Below are 22,055 nucleotides of genomic sequence, written 5' to 3'. Positions count from 1 at the left end.
CCCAGGGAGCCCTGATAGAAGCATTTAAAGATGGTCTAAATGAAGACGTATACCAGAGATGCATTGCCAGAAGGGACCCCAATGACTTGCAGATGTGGTACTTGCTGGCAGAAGAGGTGGAAATAGATTTGACCCGAAGCAGACGCCGGGGGGCTCTGGGTGGAGCAAGCCTTCCCCCCCACATTTCCAAGAGGCCCCAAAGCCCCCGAAGGGAGGAGTGATGGCAAGACCCAAAACCATTGCCTGTTTCTGATGTGGGAAAGAAGGTCACCGGGCTGCGGACTGCAGTTTCAAGCTGGATCCAAAGGGGGTGCCAAAAGGAGGGAGGAAACCTGAAAACCCCCCAGTGAGGACTCGCCAAACTGTGCTAAAGGTGAGGGAGGTTGTAGAGGTCGCCCCTCCGGAAGGAGAGGAGCTGGGACCTCCGACCTCCTCTGAGGAGAGTGAATCTGACTCGGAAGACGACTTCCTGGTAAGTCCAAACAAGGGCCCCATGACCATTCCAGTAAAATTGAGGGTACCCACTTCAGGGACCGAAGGGGAGAGGCTAGCCTTACTACACTCTGGGTGCACGAGGTGTGTAATCAACACGAGAGTAGTTGAGGAAATGGGCCTAAGACTGAAAACTTTAAAAACGCCCATAGCCTTTTGCCAATTGGACAGATCAGTGGCGGGAGGCTGCCCTGCACGTTTCATAATGGAACCCCTAGAAATGACCATGTGAGAGCATAAAGAGACTCTGTATTTTATTGTGGCCCCTGGGATGGAGCAACCGTTAATACTGGGATTGCCATGGCTCCGGAAGTGGAACCCCCACGTGAACTGGAGGAAGGGGTCGTTGCGCATACGCACCAATCAGCAACCAGAAAGGGAGGGGCGATCTCAGCCGAAGCTTCAGAATCTGGTTGAGTTAGCCTCCACAGGTACCGAGAACTTGGAGGGGGAGGAGAAAATTCCGAAGGAATATTGGGATTTAAAGGAAGTGTTTAGTGAAAAGGCCTCAGATGAGCTCCCCCCGCATCGGTCAACAGATTGTAGTTTTGAAATTTTACCTGGGGTGAAGCTCCCGAAACCGAAGCTATATTCGATGACACCACGGGAATTAGAAGAGCTGAGATCGTTTATCGACAAAAATTTGGAACGTGGTTTCATCCAACCCACCAGACCCCGGGTAGCGGCCCCAGTGCTGTTCCGTGAAAAGAAAGATGGCTCCAAGCGCTTGGTAGTTGACTATAGAAACCTGAACGCAATTTCCGTGGAAAACGTGTACCCCCTTCCCCTGATGAAGGACAGGCTGGCCCACCTGACTAAGGGGAAAATTTTCACAAAGCTGGACTTGAGAGAAGCGTACTACCGAATTTGAATTAAGGAAGGGGATGAGTGGAAAACCGCTTTTAACTGCCCGATGGGTTGTTTCCAATTCAACGTTCTCCCATTTGGCCTACAGGGGGCTCCAGCCATATTCATGCAGATGATCAATCAGGTGTTACATGAACATTTATACAAGGGGTTTTTGGTTTACCTTGTTGACATCCTTATCTACATAGAAACTTGGGATGAACATGTGAAATTAATGCGGTCACTTCTACAGAAACTGCGAACCACTAAGTTGTATGCTAAACTGTCCAAATGTGAGTTCCATCAAGAGAAAATCGACTATTTGGGGTATTGCATTTCACACGAGGGCATTGAAATGGATCCAGGGAAGGTGCAGGCTGTGTTGGAATGGGCCCCCACACGCACCCGAAAACAACTTCAAAGCTTCTTGGGATTCGCCAATTTTTACCGGCAATTTATCCCGTCTTTTGCTAAGATAGCAATGCCTATCACCAATCTCTTAAAAACTAAGGGGTAGGTGAAGCCAAGGCCTAGCAAGCCGCTGGAGTGGTCCATGGAGTGCCAAGCCGCCTTTGAAAAGCTGAAACGACTGTTCGCTGCAGAGCCAGTGCTAAGGCACCCGGACATGGATGCTCCTTTTGTGATCCAAGTCGATGCGAGTGATGTGGCCATTGGAGCGGTATTACTTCAAATCAACGAGAAGGGAACTTTACAACTCCCATAAACTAACTGAAACCGAAAGAAGGTGGGCCATCTGGGAAAAAGAAGCTTTTGCAGTTCACTGGGCTCTATTGACTTGGAGTCATTTCTTGGAAGGAGTGAAACACCCGTTTGAGGTATGGACCAACCATAAGAATTTGGAGGCCTTAAAAACGCCTCGGAAACTGTCCCCTAAACAAGTTCACTGGGCCCAGTACTTTAAGCGGTTTAACTTCTCATTGAAGTACATTCCAGGGGGGAAGAATTTCATGGCGGATGCTTTATCTAGACTGCCTCAATATAACAGTGTTCGCCAGGAGGTGATATGGCCGATTGTCTCAACCAGACAGCTAGCCGCTCTAGTGGTCACTAGAGCTCAAAAGAAGAAACAAGAAGTGGATTTATTAAATGATTTGATGGCACAATTAAAAGAAGCCCTAAAACTTGATGATTGGTTCCTGACTCATTCGAATAACTGTACAGTTAGAGATGGTTTAGCCTGGATGGGAACAAAGTTGTATGTACAAGAGACACTGAGAAGCCAAATATTACAACAAGGTCATGACTCTAAATCGGCTGGCCATTTTGGATTCGTGAAAAACTTACACCTCGTTAAGCAACAATTCTGGTGGCCTACGTTGAAGAAAGACATTGAAACTTATGTGGCTAGCTGCTCAATTTGCGCATCAGCAAAGAGGCCTCCTGGTAAGCCAGCAGGACTGTTACAAAATGTGGCTAGTCCAACGGCTCCATGGAAGGAAATCTCTATGGACTTTATAGTAGAATTACCCGAGACCACCGGAAACACGGTTATTTGGGTGGTAACCGATTTGTTTTCCAAACAAGCACACTTCATACCTTGCTCTAAGATTCCCTCTGCAAAATCGTTGGCTAAACTGTTTATACTACATATCTATAGACTACATGGTGTTCCCAAACGTATAATTTCTGACTGAGGGTTTCAATTTACCTCGAACTTTTGGAGGGAGTTCCTGAAGTTAATAGGCTCTGCCCAGGGCTTAAGCTCTGCCCACCATCCCCAAACCAATGGGGCTTGTGAGAGAACTACCGCAGTGCTAGAACAATACCTTAGATGTTACATAAATTATCAACAGGATAATTGGGCTGACTTATTGCCATTTGCCGAAGTGGCATACAACAATTCTGTACATAGTAGTACTGGATTCACCCCATTTAAAGTGGCGTCAGGGCAAGATTTTGTACCCATACCTGAGCTTCCTCGTGAAAGACCTAACATCCAGTCATTAGACGAATGGATATCTCAACTCCAACTTAATTGGCCAGTCGCTCGTAAAGCATTAGATGACGCACATCAATCTCATAAGAAGTTTGCAGACAAAAAGAGAAATCCACAGAAACCTTATCAAGTGGGTGACAAAGCGTTCTTGTCCACCAGATACCTACAAACCACTCAAAAGTCGAAGAAACTTGGTCCTAAATATGTGGGTCCTTTCACGATTGAACGGATCGTAAATCCTGTTACAGTCCAATTGGAACTACCGAAAACTCTTCGACGAATCCATCCAGTTTTCCATGTTAGCTTGTAAAAACCTGAACACACTTCTGGTTTAAGACCAACCCAGACTGATCCTCCTATACCATTGCTGATTGAAGGTGAACAACATTTTGAAGTTAAAGAAATTCTGGACTCTCGTAAACGGAGGGGTCGGCTCCAATATCTCGTAGCTTGGAAACACTTCCCTTCTTCCCAAGCTGAGTGGGTCAATGAAAAGGATGTTAGAGCCCCTAAGCTGATCAAAGACTTTTGCACAAAGTATCCTGATAAACCCTAGAAATGTACCTAATTATTAATTAGTATCTTTTATGTTTCTTTTTCTCTTGCGGGACTAACGTCTTTTTTCTAGGAGGGCCGAATGTCAGCCTTCAAGATCTTCGACTATTGCTTTGCATCTTTTGGCTGCCATAAGTAACGGGGGGAGGAGGGGGTAAGTCTGGGAAGAGAGCTGGAGGTTTTACATTCTAGTGTTGTGTAAATGAGGTGGGGGGGAGTATAAATTCCTGTTTAGGTTTCTATTTCTCGCTTAGCTTTCTTTTCTCTGCACAGCTGCAAATCTTTATCAAAATATACCAAGGTCAATGGACCGAGGCCTCATCACCACCTGAAGATGTCCACATTATCATATTCACAACTTTTAATTGGAAGAATCATTTGAACTATTGGGGGTGGGAACATTACCATCACTTTGTATATGTGATCTGCGCGCCTAATTTCTAAGATTCAGAATTCTGGAATTCTTTCCATTTTTCCTTTATTTTTCGATACTGAATGCATATTATTTCTGCATCTAGTTATTGGTAGTTTTCTCTCATTCCTTCTTAAATTGATATCTATTAAGAATTGCTTAAGAAAGTGAAATATTAATCAAAAGAAAAGAAGGAAATAAAGAAATAGAGAAAGGAAGAAAAGGTCCTAGAAATTAAAAAAACATTTTCTGATTTTCTTTTCAACAGATAATTTTTCATTTCTGCAAAATCTACATTTTTCACAATCTAGTCCTGCGCCGTGGGAATTCCATAATTCTTCCATCATTAGGCATACAATACTCTTGCTGCAGTTACCATATATAATATCCATCCACTAAGGATCTTTTCTAATTGATTGCTCAGATGTCCCAATAAAAAATAATTCTGGTTTCTTCATAATTTTTAACCTTTCAAATTCTTTGAATTATTGTTTCAATTTGCATCTAAAATTTCCTAGCTTTCTCACAAGTTTACTCTGCATGATAAAATGTTCCCCCATGCTTTTTACTATTCCTGCAGTTGGTTTGAAATATATTTACATATTTTTGATAACTTGTCTGGTGTTATATCATTTTGTTTTTAAAAAATATCTTAAATTATAACAGTGTGTAAACTGAATCTCTATTTAACAGTCAACAGTGCATTCAGTCACACAAATTTAACCTGTTCATCTTCTGTTTGAAATGTTTAAAACTATATATTTTTGTTATTACATGTTTATCATTTGTACATAATTCAGTTACAAATTCAGTTTTGGGTTATTCTTCATATTATCTTTATTCTTGCTGTTGTATTAAGATTTTAGACTTTCAATCTCTCTCTGTCAGTCTTTGCCTATTTATCCCCTCCAATAATTAATAATTGGAAGTCTGACCTATTATTCCACATGAAATATAGAATCATACAGACAGACACCCACAATGACACATAAAATGAGCAACTATGACTGTTAACAAATGGAGTAGATGCTCAATTGCTGGAGATGTTTATATGGCCCACATGTCCACAATAGAGATTTAATTGACATTTAACTCATTGTATGAATAAGATTCTGACATTCATTCAAATGGGATTCACACATCTAAGAAATGTCAATTCATTTAATTGGTGGTACAGAATAAAATTGTCAAGCTTATCTCATTTTTACTTCAAAGTCAACATTTCTGCATTTTTCTATCCATGCTGATGACCTTAATGGGCATAAAAGTAATAGAAGGGAAGAACCATCCTCTCTTCTCCATCCTCAGCCCAACTCTGCTAAGAGGATGTCAAGAAAAGCAGATGCTTCTTCTTCAAGGTCAAGAAAACAGAATGTATCTACTGATTACTCATTTGAGAATTTCAAATCAGGTTCATCAGCTGAAAAGGATGAACCAAGGATGAATTGAGACAGAAAGAGAGAGAAACTAGCAGATCAAAGAGATCATTCATTGTAAGAGAGGCAGCTAAACTTTAGCACTTAGGGTGGAATGGAGAGGACCTAATTCTGTGCAGAAACTTTGACATACTGAGAAATTTGAGTCAAAGGAGATTTGTTGAAGCTCAATGGTAGAAGCGTTGTCCTTGTTCCAGAGACAATACCACTTGGCTTGTAATAGTTCTGAGGGTGCACCTCATCTCTATTCAGAGTCAAGATGCATTTGGCTCTGAAACTTGCCAGAACTTTGTGAGGAAGCAGAAGCAGCAGAAGCAGCAACATGATTTGTGTTCCTGATGGAGTCGCCATCCTTACTTTGAAGACAAAGTGATAGGAAGAGGTGGAAGAAGGCAAAGCCCTCTTCCAAGACAGAAGCTCCAGATGTTTTCTAATTCTGACAGAATCTGTACAAGCCTTCATATCTGCATCCCCTGCCTGTCCTAAAAGCTTTCAAGGTTCTCTATTTCTCCAGGGCCATTTATGGCCCCAAGATTTCCCAGTGCAAAGACATTAGCCAACAAGGCATTGATATGATATCAAAGTGGAAGCATGTTATGGCTGTGTTTGTGTGATATCTGAAGGCAATCCAACATGTCTTTTGAGATTTAGCAACAAGAGAAGAAATAAATCACTATGATTTGGATAATGTCTCCAAGGAGAGACATCATCTTTCTAACCTCTGAGTGAGTCAACAGGCAGATGTCAATTAGGAAGAGTCAAAAATGGGGTGAAACTCTAAAAAGGGGGCAAGGAGTGAGATGGGAGAACTTTCTCCCAAACATGCCTTAGAAAATATCTTGATGCAATCAACTCTCCAAAGAGAATTTTGGAATGAAACTGAAATTTCAATCCTCATGGATATAGTTGATCCTTTTTGGCTGCCTTGTTCAAAGATGGGTGGCTGCAGGAGAGGGATCTGTTCCACTATTGGTTCGGTGATCACATGTGCAGCTTTCCACACACCAGCTGAGCCCTGCAGTGCCAATCAGATGAGATGATAAAGAAGAGTAAAGGGCAGGGGCAGGTGGGAGAGCCGATCCTGCGCTTTTCTCTTTTTTCAGCTGGAGGCTTTTTTCCCCTTCCTCTCAGCTTATTGTTGGAGGCTCTTTTTTACTACTGGGTCAATCGAACTGGGCCGAACCGGTAGCATACTACCACTGGGTGGCTGCTCTTGTTCACATGACTGCTTCTTTTCTCTTATAACATACCAAACAAGAACAAAACCTCTGAAAATTATTTTTTATTCAATATAGACATCAAAAGTTTGACTTCAGGTTCTGCTATTGGGGCATTTCCACTTTGAAAAATGTAGCTTTCTTTCATTCAAAAAAAAAAAAAAAGCTGTTGATTGTTTGTAAATGTGGAACTAAATCATATAAGAAACAAGAAGATGATTATGGTCAGGGATCAGTACAAAAAGAGAAATAGAAAGTATCCAGCAAAATATAAATATAGAGATAAATAACTAAATGGGTAAAATTAGGATAGCATAATATTTTCAGATGTAAAACCTATGAAAGTTGTTGAGCTGCTCTTGGCGACTAAACCTAATAAAATCTACCATCTATCAAACTTGTCTACTTTATTTCATACTCTGCAGTCCTTGGTTAGGTTCATGTAAAGAATCAGTCAGAAAATAAAGAAGGGGAAGTCGTTAATTTTTTGGCATCCAATGTGGCTCAGGGCAGGGCTAGCACAAGAAGATTCTTGGTATCCCTTCTATGAAACCATTGACAACTCATAAAACATTTCCATGCTTGTTTTAGAGTTGCCATGAACAGAAGGGGGGGATTTGAAAGAGCAGTGCAGCAGTTTGGAACCAAAAGTGCATTCCATTCTTGCAAAGATTATAACTAAGCGACCAGAATTTCTGCCACGCAAATCTCTAATTGGAGAATGTGATTGATGACTCTTGGCTATGAATGTGTTTCGTTGGAGCATATGAATTATGATAAACCCAGAGGGGTGGAGGGAAACCAGGGTCAAGGGTGACAGTGAATTATATGTCTTAGAATCGGCTTCATACAGATCATGCTGACATGTTCGCTCCTAATAAATTTTTTGAAGTTTTTGAAGCTTGGCTCAAGGCTCATGATTTAATTAGGGCAACTGCCGGAATCCTGACAATCATATCGTCCTGTTGGACCCACAAAGCAGCCCTTCTCTTTGACATCCCCTGCCTTGTGGAAGAACTGGAGATCCAGGTGGCCCCAACTACCTCATGATTAGGCTAGGCCTGTTATTGTTGTTGTCAATAAAGGAGAATGTTTAAAAGGAGGGGTATTTGGTGCCCTTTGATCTTGGTTGTTTTCTTGAAAATATTTCAGTACGCAAACTAGGTTCCATAATCAGTGCAAGTAACATCAAATAACACCAATGAAGTTACTTAGTTTGGGTAATGAAATGTCGGCAAGAAAACAACAAGATCAGATCACACCAAAGACTCCTGTTGTTGATGTGTGCTTAATGATTGTTTCATCATATTTATATGGCCAGCAATCCCACAGAAAGTGATTCTGGGCATTTTTACTGCAATCCAATAATGTAATAAATATATTTGAAGCCATTTTGGAAGGCAGTTCAGGCTGAGCTTGAGCTACATGTTGTCACGATGGTTCTGATCAATGGAGCATGTGAGAAGAGAACAATGAGAGGTTTGTGAAGACAATTATTCAGAGGATTTTTTGCCTTTTTTCAGTCAGTTTCCTGAGACTGGAATTTCCTGCTCAGCAATGCAAGATGTAGAGGCTTATTTTACCATGTTCAAAAGAGTTGCCACTTTTTGTCAATGGCCTGAGAATGAATAGGTTGCCATATTTAATGGGAAAGGCCTTGGGAGCTTATAGTAGATCTTCATCAAGAGAATGAGTGGATTACTCTCATGACCAAAAGATAATGCTACATAGATATGATATCACTCTCTGTAGGCAAAGGTTTAGGAGCTACACCTATGACAAACACAAAGGGATTTGTGAATGTGGGCAAGGTTGGAAGATCTAGGCAGGAAATGGTTGAGACCAGAGGAAAGAAGCAGAGAAAGAACGGTAGGTGAGAAGGTCCAGTGAAGGGAAGGACCAGACATGATAGCAGTCTTCCAATATTTGAGAGGCTGTCACAGAGAGGAAGGGGTCAAGCTATTTTCTAAAGCACCTGTAGGCCAAACAAGAGACAAAGAATGGAAACTGAACAAGAAGAGATTTAACATGGAAATTACAGTAGGAGAAACTTTCTGACAGTGAGAACAATCAACCAATGGAACAGCTTGCCCTCGGAAGTTGTGGGACCATCATCACTTGAGACTTTCAAGAAGAGATTGGTGTCAGCCTCAACTGGGTACTGGAGAGTCTCGCAGACAAAGCACTTTACTCACAGGCTTGCAGGTGAATTTCAAAGGTTCATTGCAGCAATTCCAATCCTAATTGGCAACAACGGAGATCCCAAATAAAGCTAGCGCTGAGAGCAACTGCCTCTCAGTGCTCCTTATAGCAGTTTCCCAACCCCTCTCAACAAGCCTAACATCTGCCCATTCAGCTAATTATCCCCTGCGCCTGCTCCCTCTGCCTAATCATCCACACCTAATCCTCCTACCCTCAGTCAAAGCCTCCCACAGAGCCGCCATGGCAGTTCAGTAGCCCCTCAGCTAGCATGGCAGTCCTGTCTGTCCAAATCCCCGCTCCAATAGGTGAATGAAGCCTCATAGTTGCAAAGCCTCTGTTAAACAGTGAAGCCCTGTAGTTCTGGAATCGCCGCCCAACAGCTGATTGAAGCTCCGCTCAACAGCTGACTGAAACGTGACATGCCGGAGGAGACGTTGGGTGCGAGCAAAGCGGTAGGCATCTCCTCCACTATCGTTTCATCAATGTGGCGGGCTCCAGGCCCGACACCAACTCCCTTTTTAATTCTCTATATTGTTTTACTGCCAGAAAATCACTTTTCTGAGCTCCGTCTGCATCTACAGCTACTGCCACAGCAGCTACATTCTGTATCTTATATGGAGGGGGTCTTGGACAGCTGGCATATTCCAGTGGGTCCCACTTTCCCTCCTCCTCTGCTTCCTATAAAATTCTCTTACTTGTAGAAGAAAAAGGGTCCACCCACTGAACATGTAGCCAGGGCTCCACATACGGCAATTGCATTTTTAACTTCTTTTTAACAAGAACTTTTCTCAAAGCTCTTATGCAATAACAATCAGATTCTCCAAATTTATCCCACCTATAGTTCAGCGGAATTAAGATAAGCATTGGCCACACCCCAGTGCAAAGCTCAATTATTGTTACTTTATTCAGAAGTTTTGTATAAAGACTTAACCAAGGCTCACTCCATTATTTAAGCAATTCACCCAGAGGGGAGGAGGGTGGAATGGATGGGATCTCTGCATCTGGCTTAGTAAAATATGACCCCATTTAGAAATAGTAACACTCTCCCTTCTAACACAGGAAAGGGAAAAGAGGAAATGATAATGCAGAACAATAGCAGTACAGCACTATCACACACACACACACACACACACACACAGGGCTAACATAAACTTATCAGGCTTAAGAAAAAACCCTTTTTACCCAGTGTTTAAACAACCCTTAAAACAAATTTTAAACAGTGTTGCAACACAGTGGAAAACAAATTATAAGAGCTAGCTCACCTGTATCCTGGTGCACCAGTATCTGGGTTCACTCAGCCTTTACAGGTCATCTCTCCACAGGTCACTCAGAGCAATTTCCCTCCCAAGGGCAAGAGATCCATCAAACTGCTAAATCCACTGAAAGCAGCGGGGGCACCTGCAGCTTTCAAAATCCATCGACATTCAGAGGAAGAAGTCTTGCTCCTGGCCTGACTTCGCCAATTGTTATAAACACCAAAAATTGACACAATGACCAAAGAACCATAAAAAACTTATTTATTCAGAGATTTGCAGAAATCGGAAGAAAGGACCTCATTTCCTGAACATTCAGAATATGAGGACACCAGGCATAGATTGAATATTACATTTATAGGGTTCTGCAACAGGCTACATTCACATCATCCTTCCTGTTTTTCTCTCTTGGTAAGTCCTTAGATTTCTCTGGGTACTTGTCCACTAACTCCTCCCAGAACCTCATCTCTTGGAAACCGCCATTCTCATGGCTTCTTCTTTTCCTGTTTTGAACATCAGCAAGTTTTTAATACAATAGCTCATTAACCAATTCCTTTTAGGTCAGGATGACCCAAAATCATTTCACATATTATCATTGCCAAAGATTTGACATTTCCATGTTCTAGCCAAAAAATTGACATTTCTACAGAACATAATAAACTTATGTTTATAGTTATATAACAGTCCAGTAATATTCCAGTAATTATTGCATAGGTCAGAAATCGGATAAATATGGTGTTACTTATGTTCCTAATTTTCACAGGTGTAATCCTTAGTATGTAATTCTTACATACCACAGAGTGCATCTCTTTGTTGTATGGGGGCCAACTCTCAATATTATTTCAGGGAGTCCCACTAGGACATGCTGAAAAGCACTGCAGAAAGAATTCAATAATTGCTTTGGTCCTAGACTTGATTCTGAATTCTGAAAGAACTATGAAGATGAGATTGAGACCCTCCAAACTAACTCTGAAGTTACCCATCAAGCTTAAAGCAGTCCGCAGCCCATCTAACTAACTATTTTTATTTCTTTCAGTTTTAAATAACATAAGTTGTCAAACAGAGGCAAACAAAGCATATAAACCAATAACAATTTGCAATCAATAATTAAATGTTATGGTCCTAAGAAACAATTTCATTGTCACTTCCCTATTTTTATCATGAGATGTTCCTTAGTATTTAGATCAGGTCTAAGGATGATAATGTAGCACTTGAGGAGGAAGATGCAGCCCAGCAGTCCAGCACCAGAGGCCAAGATGGAAAAGACCTGCACGGCCACCATGTATTTCCCTTTGGTGCTCAGGTAGGTGGGAAGGAAGGAAACCCAGACACTGCAGAAGACCAGCATGCTGAAAGTGATCAGTTTGGCTTCATTGAAGGCCCCAGGCAGGTTCCTGGCCAAGAAAGCCACTATGAAGCAAATGATAGCAAGGAAACCCATGTAGGCGAGGACAATATAAAACATGGTAACAGAGCCTTCATTGCATTGAAGGATGATTTTTCCAGGCTGGGAGTGCATGTCAGAATCAGGGAATGGGGGGGAAATTCCCAGCCACATGACACAAATGAAAATTTGGACACCAGAACAAGAAAGGATGGTAGTGTTGGCCAAGGTCTTTCCTAACCATCTTCTCATCTTGTTTCCTGGTTTTGAGGCCAGGAAAGCCAGCACCACCATGATTGTTTTGGCCAACACAGAAGACACAGCTACTGAGAAGACAATGCTGAACATTGTTTGCCGGAGAAAACAAGTGGCTTTCCTTGGCTGGCCAATGAAAAGAAAGGAGGACAGAAAACAAAGCAAGAGGGAGATCAGGAGGATGTAGGAGAGGTCCCGGTTGTTGGCTTTGACAATGGGAGTTTCAAGGTATTGAAGAAATATGATTAAAACAAAGCCTGTGGTTAGGAACAAGAGTAGGGCAAAGCAGACGAGGATGATGCCCAGAGGTTCTTCATAGGACAGGAAGATTATTCTTTTGGGGATACATTGGACTCGGTTCTTGGTTGGACATTGTTCTTCTGGGCACTTTGTGCATTTTTCAGTATCTGAGAAAAATAATATTTTTTGTTATAGTCTTTCAAATTTCAAGAAAACTTTGAATGAGATGTGATATTGAGAGACAGGAAAGCATCATTAATGGTACATTCTTACACTCCAGCAAAAAGATCCCCAAATATGTACAAACAAGAACAACTAAATAAAATTAAACAATAAAAAACAAGAACAAGAAAATAAAATTAAAAGAAGAAATATCTGGTGCCACAAACTCCTTTGTCAACTTTAAAGCAAAAGTTTGTTGATTGCAACTATTGCTGCTTTTCAGTTGCCACAAAGACAGGGGGGAAGGGAGAGCTACCTGTGGAATGCCAGTTCCAGACTGCAACAAGAAACTGTCCCATGGGAACTCCTGGGAGAAGTAGAAAGTCTCCAGAAGTTTAAAAGGATGGGGACTATTAAATTTCAGGGTGGAGTGGAGTAGGAGCTGCACCAGAAAAGGTAGGCTTCTGAGGACTCATAAAGTGGCAATGTTTTAGGGAACAGACCTTTTTGCATGCCAAAGCATTCTAAGTGTGGTCATCATAGCTTTTATAAAGTGGTACTAATACTTCACGTGATTTTGATTCTATGCCTCTGTTTATACACAACCAAGGATTGTGTTAGCTTTTTTTTTTTTGCTGCTGCCGCATAGTCATGTGGCAATCTTGTTCCACTACCTCCCTTCTCTGACTTAACCAACCAGGTTCTTTCTTTATTTCTTTATTTACTTACTTGTTTATTTATTAAATTTTTGTCAGGTGATGGACATACATTTATCCCAAGAATGTTTAAAATCAGTTGTTGATTTTGATGCTCTCAATAAACTGCTCTAAAAAGATTGGACACAGGATAAAATTTGTCTAATGTGGTTAGATCCATGGAGTTCCTCTTGAGAAGGGTTGCAACACTGCCTACTTCAGGGCAGATGGATAGAGCCCCCTCCAGGGGAAAAAATCATTAATTATCCTGAAATTGAGAGTATCTCCAAACTTTGAAGGCTCTAGAAATCCCTTAAAATGTGATATTTTCCAACAGTCCTGGGGGTCCCCTGACAATACAACCCTGTGTGCTGGATGCATGGTAGGTAGCATCTTGATGTACTTCTCTCTTGATTTCTTATGGGTGTTACCATAAAAGAGGAGCTGACCTGGGGCACTCACATTGCAGCATTGGTCAAAAGGGCCCAGCAGAGATTATACTACCTGAGACTTCTCAGAAAACAACAGCTGAATGAAAAATTGCTGGTAACCTTCTACCATTGACCATAGAAAGCATTTTAACTTACTGCACCTGTGTGTGGTTTGCCAATTGCACAGTGGCAGATAGGACAGCACTCCAGAGGGTTAACGTCATTGCTCAGAGGATCATTGGTTGCCCTCTCCCCTCTTTGGAAGAGCTTCATAGCTCCCGCTGCCTTAAAAAAGTTCAAAATATTCTAAAAGCTTCATCTCATCCTGGGCACCCTTTTTTTGAACTATTACCATCTGGCAGATGGTACAGGACAATAAAAACAAGGACACATAGACTGGAAAACAGGGCAGTATCCCAGGGCAATAGCTCTGTTGAATTATACTGTATAGTACCATGTTGGTGGGTGGGTTTTCAATTCAATGTGTGGAGTGTGAAGGATGTGCATTTGTGTTTATTTTCATGGTCATGATGTGCACTGAAGATGGTGTTTGATTTCATTGTACGAGGTGCAATGACAATAAAGTAAAGTAAACTAAACTTAGCATTTAGTTCTCGTTGTTTTAATTTTTAATTTGTGATTTAATTGTGTACCGCCAAAAGTCACTTTGTGCGAAATAGACAACCTTATAAATATGATCAATAAATTTGAAAAGAAAGAGCCTTAAAGATTAATTGGTGAAGGAATTCAAGAAGAGGAACTGAGTCTGTTATCTGCCAAGTCTTTTTATCCAATAAAAATGGGAAGATGAAGCAATATATTTCCATCCTTTCTAGATTTGGCAACAATTTTAAAGAGATAATGAAATCGACATTGGTATCTATTCGTAGATTGGTCTTTTATTAGTTCTCCTTCCCCCCCCCTTCTTTTTGTTCCTTTTAATCCCAGCACTGTATGTTAGTATTTTTTTTTTCCTTTCAGAACCACAACCATATTCATTTTTGGTTGGTATTATAAGTTTTTATCTCAATATTTAACAATGCAAATTGAAAAGATAAGAAAAGGTGGGAAGTAAATATGCACTTGATGGTTTTATGACGAGTCCTCTGTTTGGTTTTTATTTGTTCTTTGAACCCAACTTCTCCCCCTTCATTGTTTCAGATATTTAGATATTTCAGCTTATAAGAGTTTATGATCTTAATAAAGAGTAATTGATTAAATGTATGATTGATGTATCTTTTGGCCTGTAGTGTAAGGTTGATTTGGATGAGCAAAGTGCATTGATCTAAAATCATACCTCAAGTTACAAGGAATTCATATATTTCTAAGAAAGATAAATATGGAACAACTCATCCAAACTGGCAAAATATTAAAAAAAAGATTTCCTACCCAATTACATCCTTCTTCCTAACTCATCCTTTGAGATCTTTTTCTTTTGCCTCCCATTAGGGAAGAAATTGGACACCATGGAAATTAAAAACAAACCCATCAAACGTATATGACTCTTTAAGATGTATATTGATCAGAGTGCTTTGGATGAATTCAGAAGGTTTCCCTATGGTGTCACCAACCTTCCTGAGTTGAGATGGTCCCCTCTGGACAAGGAACACAATCATAGCAGCAAACTGGTTCTCCTTCTCGAACTTTCTTGACAAATCCTGGCTGACATTTTTCCACACATTTGGACTGAGGCAGAGACTGGAAAGAAAAAGAAAAATGCCAAAGGAAAGAGGTTAATCTCACCATCTATGTAACATGGAGGTAGACAGAAACATTAGCCAAGTAATCTCTGGGCTTCAGATAGAAAAATATGAAATCCCTGACAACTTCCAAATGATTGCAGGAATACAATTGCAGGCGGATGCCTCATTTAGTTCCTCCTTTTTCTTGGGGCCTTTCTACTTAATAAAGTCTGGAGGGATGAAATGAGAAAAAAATTAAACATCAAGTCACACTTAGTTCCTCCTCATAGTGTAATTCACATGCATTCCTCCATTCTTCATATATGCATGATTTTAAAATAAGATATCCACTTATTTTAAATTTTAGACTAAACTTTATTGTAAAAGATGTATTACATTTCTATTCCATTTGTGAACTTTATCAAGATTAACTGACTAATTAAATGATTGATTGATGTATATTTTATACATCAATGCATTTATTTAAAATTGTATTTATTTTTAATTTATTTAAAATACCACATTTTTTGGAGTATAAGATGCTCCAAAGTATAAGACCCACCTACCTTTTGGGGAGGAAAACAAGAAAAAAAAATCTGCCTCTGCCTCCCAGCAATTTGCCTCCTTGCAGCAAACAGCTTCAGCACAGCCTGATTAGCATAAGCAGCTGATTGTCGGTTGGATCAGCCTCCCTACAATCAGTTGTTTCAGGCTGCAGGGATTGACATAGCCTATTGCTGTCTCCGTGTGCCCCATTTTTACCCCATTCCAAGTGGCAGGAATCAGAATGGGCAGAAAATGTAGCACATGGAGGCTGAAAAAGTGTGTCTTATACTCCAAAAAATGCAGTAAATTAAAACTGTGATTAAAAAAGAAACGTCTAATTGGTAAGATGTAGAGTGGTTTCTTCTGGATTGCAAAACTCCTTTTTGAAAACAGTTCAAAATGATCTCCTAGTTAAGATACAAAGGAAAAATTCTTTACAAGTAAAGGCTGTCAACCTTAAACATGATGTTCCTCATCTGTATATTTATTTGATCAATTTATACGGCTGCCATGCTGGTTAATTAAAAGTAAAACTGACTAATTTCTAAAATTATAGTGAGGTGAGATGGAGGTGAAAATGTGTCCATCAAAAAGGGTGAGTCAGGGATCTTCCGATGCACCACGTGGGGTCATGAGTGAGAGCTCTGTGTGGGAAAGTGATATACAACACAAGGTATCCAATACAAGGTACCCGATACAATTAGGTGACACAAGCTAACAGGGAAATGCACACCTATATTCATTATAAGTTTGGAGACTCCCAGAGTGGCTTAAGATAGTTAACAATCCAAATAAACATTTGCATGCAAGGCAGTGGTGGGATTCAAAAAAATTTACTACTGGTACTGTGGGCGTGGCTTGGTGGGCATGGCATGGCTTGGTAGGTGTGGTGTGGCTTGGTGGGCATGGCAGGGGAAGGAAAAGTCTCCCTTCTCTTCCCATTCCTGGGGAAGATTACTGGAAAATCCCATTCCCTCCCCACCCCACTAACCTGCTTTCCAGCTCCATTCTCTTGTGCAGGGCAACAAAAGAAGACCCAGCCAATCAGCTGGGACTCGGGAGGCAGAGAAGAGATGGGGCAGGGCCAGTCAGAGGTGGTATTGGCTGGTTCTCTGAACTATTCAAAATTTCCACTACCAATTCTCCAGAACTGATCAGAACCTGCTGAATACCACCTCTGATGCAAGGGATTTTCAGATGAAGGGCACTCTTAAAAGCCAATACCAAAACCTAAATAACATTTCCCTTGAAATTGTTCTTTATTACTTCTGATATCAGGATTTTTTTTGCACTAAAGTTGTGTTTCAGTACTTCAGTTTTCAGGCCATTATTGTGGTGTGATGGGCAGCAAATAAATTTAATCAATCAATGAATAAATAAGCTCACATCAGACCAGTCATTGTTATATCATGTGAACCGAAAGCCTTGGACCTCCTTGATGGTCCTCCCCAACCATGAGCCTGCAATTTTGGGAGACTCCAATCAGGGCAAGATGAAGTGTCAGGGCTCTAGCATCCACCCCCATTCGAATGGGGCACATTCTCCACTGGTACACATTCAAAGCCAAGTGTCATCAATCATGCTCTCCAGTAATAATCTTGAATGCCAGAAGCTTTGGCCACCTAGCAATTATCTATGAAAGCATTTAAGGAATGTACTACTTCCCCCACTCCCTTTTTGCTGACAACTCTAAAAGACCAGAGAAATATTTGCTTATTCAGGTTATTTCCCACTGGGATCAACAAGACTTCCATCCAATTTTGATTCCATTTCATCAGATTGAGCCCAAACTTGAACTCAGGTCCCGATCCACAGAATTGCCTTCACCTTTGATATTTGAAGAGAAGAAATTAGTGAAACTGAAACTAGTAACACCAAAATCCTCAGCATATGAGGCAGTAGTGGGATCCTACCTTAGACACTACTGGTTCAGTGGGAGATTGTGCGCGTACGCGCAGCCCTAACATATGCACCCCTAAAAGCCAATCAGCTGAGAGGGTAAAGAAGTGACCCTCCCACCCTCCCATGCACTTTTCAGTCTTTTATCCTCTCAGATGATCTTCGGAGGATTGTTTTTTTACTCTCAGCTGATCCGAGGCATTTTTTTTTTTTTTACTACAGGTTCTTGTAAACCGGTCCAAACTCTCTCACCGGGTTTATGGAGATATTAAACTGCATATAAAATGGCAGAGATTTGTGTCCTAAGTAATAATCACTCCAAATCACATTTTGGAAATAGCTGAATCAGGTTATAACAGTATTCAGCATTATAGCATCTCTTGGTTAATAGATCTGAAAACTCCCTATCTGTCTAAGAAAATTATAGATGTTTTACTCCACACATTCAATTCCCAGTCAAGATTACCCACCCTTTTGACTAGATTTAGCCCACTTGAAATGGATTGTAAGTCTTTGGCGGGGGGGTTGTATCAATATTTTCCTCACCTTGTTCAGCAACTTTAGCTGTGACAAAACATCTTGGTTGATTATAATTCTCTGCCTTTCAAAACTCCCCAATTCCTTGTTGATGGGATCCTCCCTGGGCAGAAACACCCTACTAATGATCCGCAGATCTGTTGCTACGTCTCCATTTTGGTCCAAATACACTTTCAACAAAGAAAGATTATACAATTCATTCTTCTTTAAATATGGATGGAACTAGAGTGGAAACATTGATGAATTTTAAGAAATCTTGTTTTCTTAACTCACACCCTCTTTTTACATTTTAATCTTTCTTCTACAATTGTTTAACTTGAAAATATTGTGAGTTGGGAGAAAAAGTGTTGCCATTGTCTTCAAAGCTAAAGAACAAAGGTTTAGTAATAGTTATAAATTGTGTGTGTGTGTGTGTATGTATATATATGACATGGGAAAATACCCGAACAAAGCTGAATACCATACATGTAAGTACCCACGAAAACTTAAGAAAACATATATATCTTTTCACGGGTACTTACATGTATGGTATTCAGCTTTGTTTGGGTATTTTCCCACGTCATTATAGTTGTGCTTTTAAAGTTGTAGCAACATTTCGGCAGAATCTCATCTGCCATCATCAGGCTTCTGTATTGTGTTCATCTGTGAATCAGACTTTTACAGTTGTTTCAGAGATTTCAATAGAGATTGAAAAAAGACCTGAAAGCATGAAGAGATGATTCCACCAGACTATCAATTATTTATAAGCCTGCACTCACAAACAAACAAATTTCCACACCACAAGCCAGGCAAACACCTGGGCATAAACAGATCCCCCCGGATATCTCCAGCTCAAACACACCCCAACCAGGCACCCAGATGAAACCTAGCTTCCTAACAAATGATAGCCATCCATTTACTCAGAGCCAAGCTGCACTAAAGGCCTCCAATAAAGGAACACAATGTTGCCAGCCAATCAAGACACAAAAAGAGCCACAAAACAGACAGAAAATATTAGAAACACCAATCAAGCAGAACACGGCAAACTCCAAGACCAATAAACACAGACCAAGACTCCCAACCAATCAGGATGAAGAAAAACCCATTCTGGCACAGCAGTAGGCTGCCCCAAATTTAAAACTGAAACGGCTGTGATAGTCTGACTCACAGACGAACACAATAGAGAAACCTGATGATGGCAGATGAGATTCTGCTGAAACGTTGCTACAACTTTAAAAGCACAACTACAATGACGTGGGAAAATACCCGAACAAATCAGGCTTCTGTATTGTGTCCGTCTGTGAGTCAGACTTTTACAGTGGTTTCAGATTTAAATTTGGGGCAGCCTATTGCTGTGCCAGAATGGTTTTTCTTCATCCTGATTGGTTGGGAGTCTTGGTCTGTGTTTATTGGTCTCGGAGTTTGCTGTGTTCTGCTTGATTGGTGTCTCTAATATCTTCTGTCTGTTTTTGTATGCACCCTGTTTTCTGTATGCACCCTGACTAAAATATTGACAGCCAACGGCTTCCACAAAAACAAAACCACCAACTTGATCCACAAAAACACACTGAGACATAATAGAGACCCAGAAGATGAACAGACCCATGGAACAGCTGTCCTGCCCTACATAAGAGGCACTACAGACAAAATTAGTAAGATACTATACAGACACCACATCAAGACTGCCTTCAAAACAGACAGAAAAATAGCAGCCATCCTCAGAAACCCCAAAGACAAAATTGACCTGGAAAACCAAGGCATATACAAAGTCCCCTGTGCATCATGCCCGGCCACATACATTGGACAGACCAATAGAAGAATAAGCACCCGCCTGGATGAACACAAAAATGCAGTCAAAAAGCTGGAACACACTTCCTCACTAGTCCAACACATGGAAGCCACAGGTCATAGCATCAACTTCAATGGCACCAAAACCCTAGCCACTATAGAAAACCCTAGCCACAGAATCATCAGAGAAGCCATAGAGATTGAAAAAGACCAGAAAGCATGAATAGAAGAGATGATTCCACCAGGCTGTCAATCATTTGGAAGCCTGCACTCACAAACAAAAAAATCTCCATACCACAAGCCAGGCAAACACCTGGGCACAAACAGATCCCCTGATACCTCCAGCTCAAACACATCCCAACCAGGCACCCAGATGAAACCCAGCTTCCTAACTAATGATAGCCGTCCATTTACCCGAAGCCAAGCTGCACTAAAGGCCTCCAATAAAGTAACACAATGCTGCCAGCCAATCAAGATACAAAAGAGCCAAAAAACAGACAGAAGATATTAGAGACACCAATCAAGCAGAACACAGCAAACTCCGAGACCAATAAACACAGACCAAGACTCCCAACCAATCAGGATGAAGAAAAAACCATTCTGGCACAGCAATAGGCTGCCCCAAATTTAAATCTGAAACCACTGTAAAAGTCTGACTCACAGACGGACACAATACAGAAGCCTGATGATGGCAGATGAGATTCTGCTGAAACGTTGCTACAACTTTAAAAGAACTACAATGACGTGGGAAAATACCGAACCAAGCCGAACACCATATATATATATATATATATATATATATATATATATATATATATATATATATATATATATATATATATATATATATATATATATATATATATATATATATATTCATGGATTTTCATGGGTACAGGTATGCAGGTCTTGGCATGTTTGGGTCTTTTCCTGTGTAAGATTGAGAGCATCTTGGCAACATTTCGATGAGGTCCCACTCATAATCTTCAGGCTGGGGATTTCAGCTTCGTGCTTGTGCAAGCAAAGCGTGATCAGAGCTGACGTCTCCCTATATATACTGGTGGAGATGTTGGCTGTGTTTTCATTTCTTGATTGGTTGATGGAGTTGATGTTTGCCGATTGGCTGGATTTTCATAAGAACATGTGTGGATCTGTGTCTATCAGCATCCTGTGTTTTAATGACCTGGGTAATGGGCTGTGTGATGACCTTCTGAGTTTTATTGTTTTGACCTCTTGGGTCTTGTGCTGTAATCTCCTTGGTTGTAATGACATCGTAAATCACTGATTCTCATAAATCACCAAACCGGTAGTTAACCCTGTTGGATCCCACCCTTGCTTGTTGGGACCCCATACCTGCCATGGATGCACCCTCTGAGCCCCCAAACTCTCTTCTCCCTTCTTTCTTCCCCTTTTGGAATTGGACACAGAATGTAATGTGTGGGCCAGAATCTTAATGACACTGTACGTACTGCGATCATTTTTGATCTGCTTCCTATTCTTTTTCTCTTGGGTCTCCAGTGGTGCTTTCTGGGTGCATCTTCTCCGGCCTTTGACAGAAAAGACGTATTTTGAAATAGCACAATGAAAATACTCATCTTGAAATTCAGGTTCCACAAAGAAAACACCTTTATAGGCATCATCTTTTTGCCAACTTTTTTTTCCACTTAGAAAGAAAGCTCCAAATACTATGGACGTACTTGTAATGCCTGTTTTCTTTTATTGAATATCCTCCAACCACTGTAACGATCCAGACTTTCCCTTGAATAGGTTCTGGTAAATGCGTAAGTGTTAAATGGAAATGAAAAATTCTGTCAAAAATGGACTCAAATTCTATGAAATGAACAAAGACATTGACTTGTTTCCACATAGAGAGGGCATTCCTGAGGGCTGCTGTATTTCCAGCCACTGAGAATTGTTGTGATATAACAACAAAAATTGCATTCCTCACAAGCATAGGGGTAAAAGTTCTCATGAAATTTTCTCCCTTCTCTGTGTCTGGAGCAAAGAGACCAATCAAAGTCCATCCAAAATGGAGGAGCAGTTGGACAATTGCTGGGTACTGAAAACCTTCTTTGGGGAGCATTGGA

General features: G+C 40.8%; 1 protein-coding gene across 1 annotated transcript; it reads right to left on the bottom strand.

Annotated features, from left to right (window-relative positions):
* Positions 1-10,415: 10,415 nt before the first annotated feature.
* Positions 10,416-21,446, bottom strand: LOC113430718 (vomeronasal type-2 receptor 26-like). The gene is made up of 4 exons (XM_087948611.1): positions 21,438-21,446; positions 18,211-18,423; positions 15,109-15,235; positions 10,416-12,416 (listed from the first exon to the last, which is right to left on the bottom strand). Exons 1-4 carry the CDS (start codon positions 21,444-21,446, stop codon positions 11,512-11,514), a joined length of 1,254 nt encoding a protein of 417 aa, XP_087804737.1. The 3' UTR covers positions 10,416-11,511.
* Positions 21,447-22,055: the final 609 nt, after the last annotated feature.

The sequence above is a fragment of the Notechis scutatus genome, unplaced genomic scaffold, assembly GCF_049901735.1.
Source record: "Notechis scutatus isolate UNSWTSFEM ecotype Mainland unplaced genomic scaffold, rNotScu1.2 NSCUCTG25, whole genome shotgun sequence".
In the NCBI taxonomy this organism is placed as follows: Eukaryota; Metazoa; Chordata; class Lepidosauria; order Squamata; family Elapidae; genus Notechis; species Notechis scutatus.
This window is presented reverse-complemented; position numbering and strand designations above follow the sequence as displayed.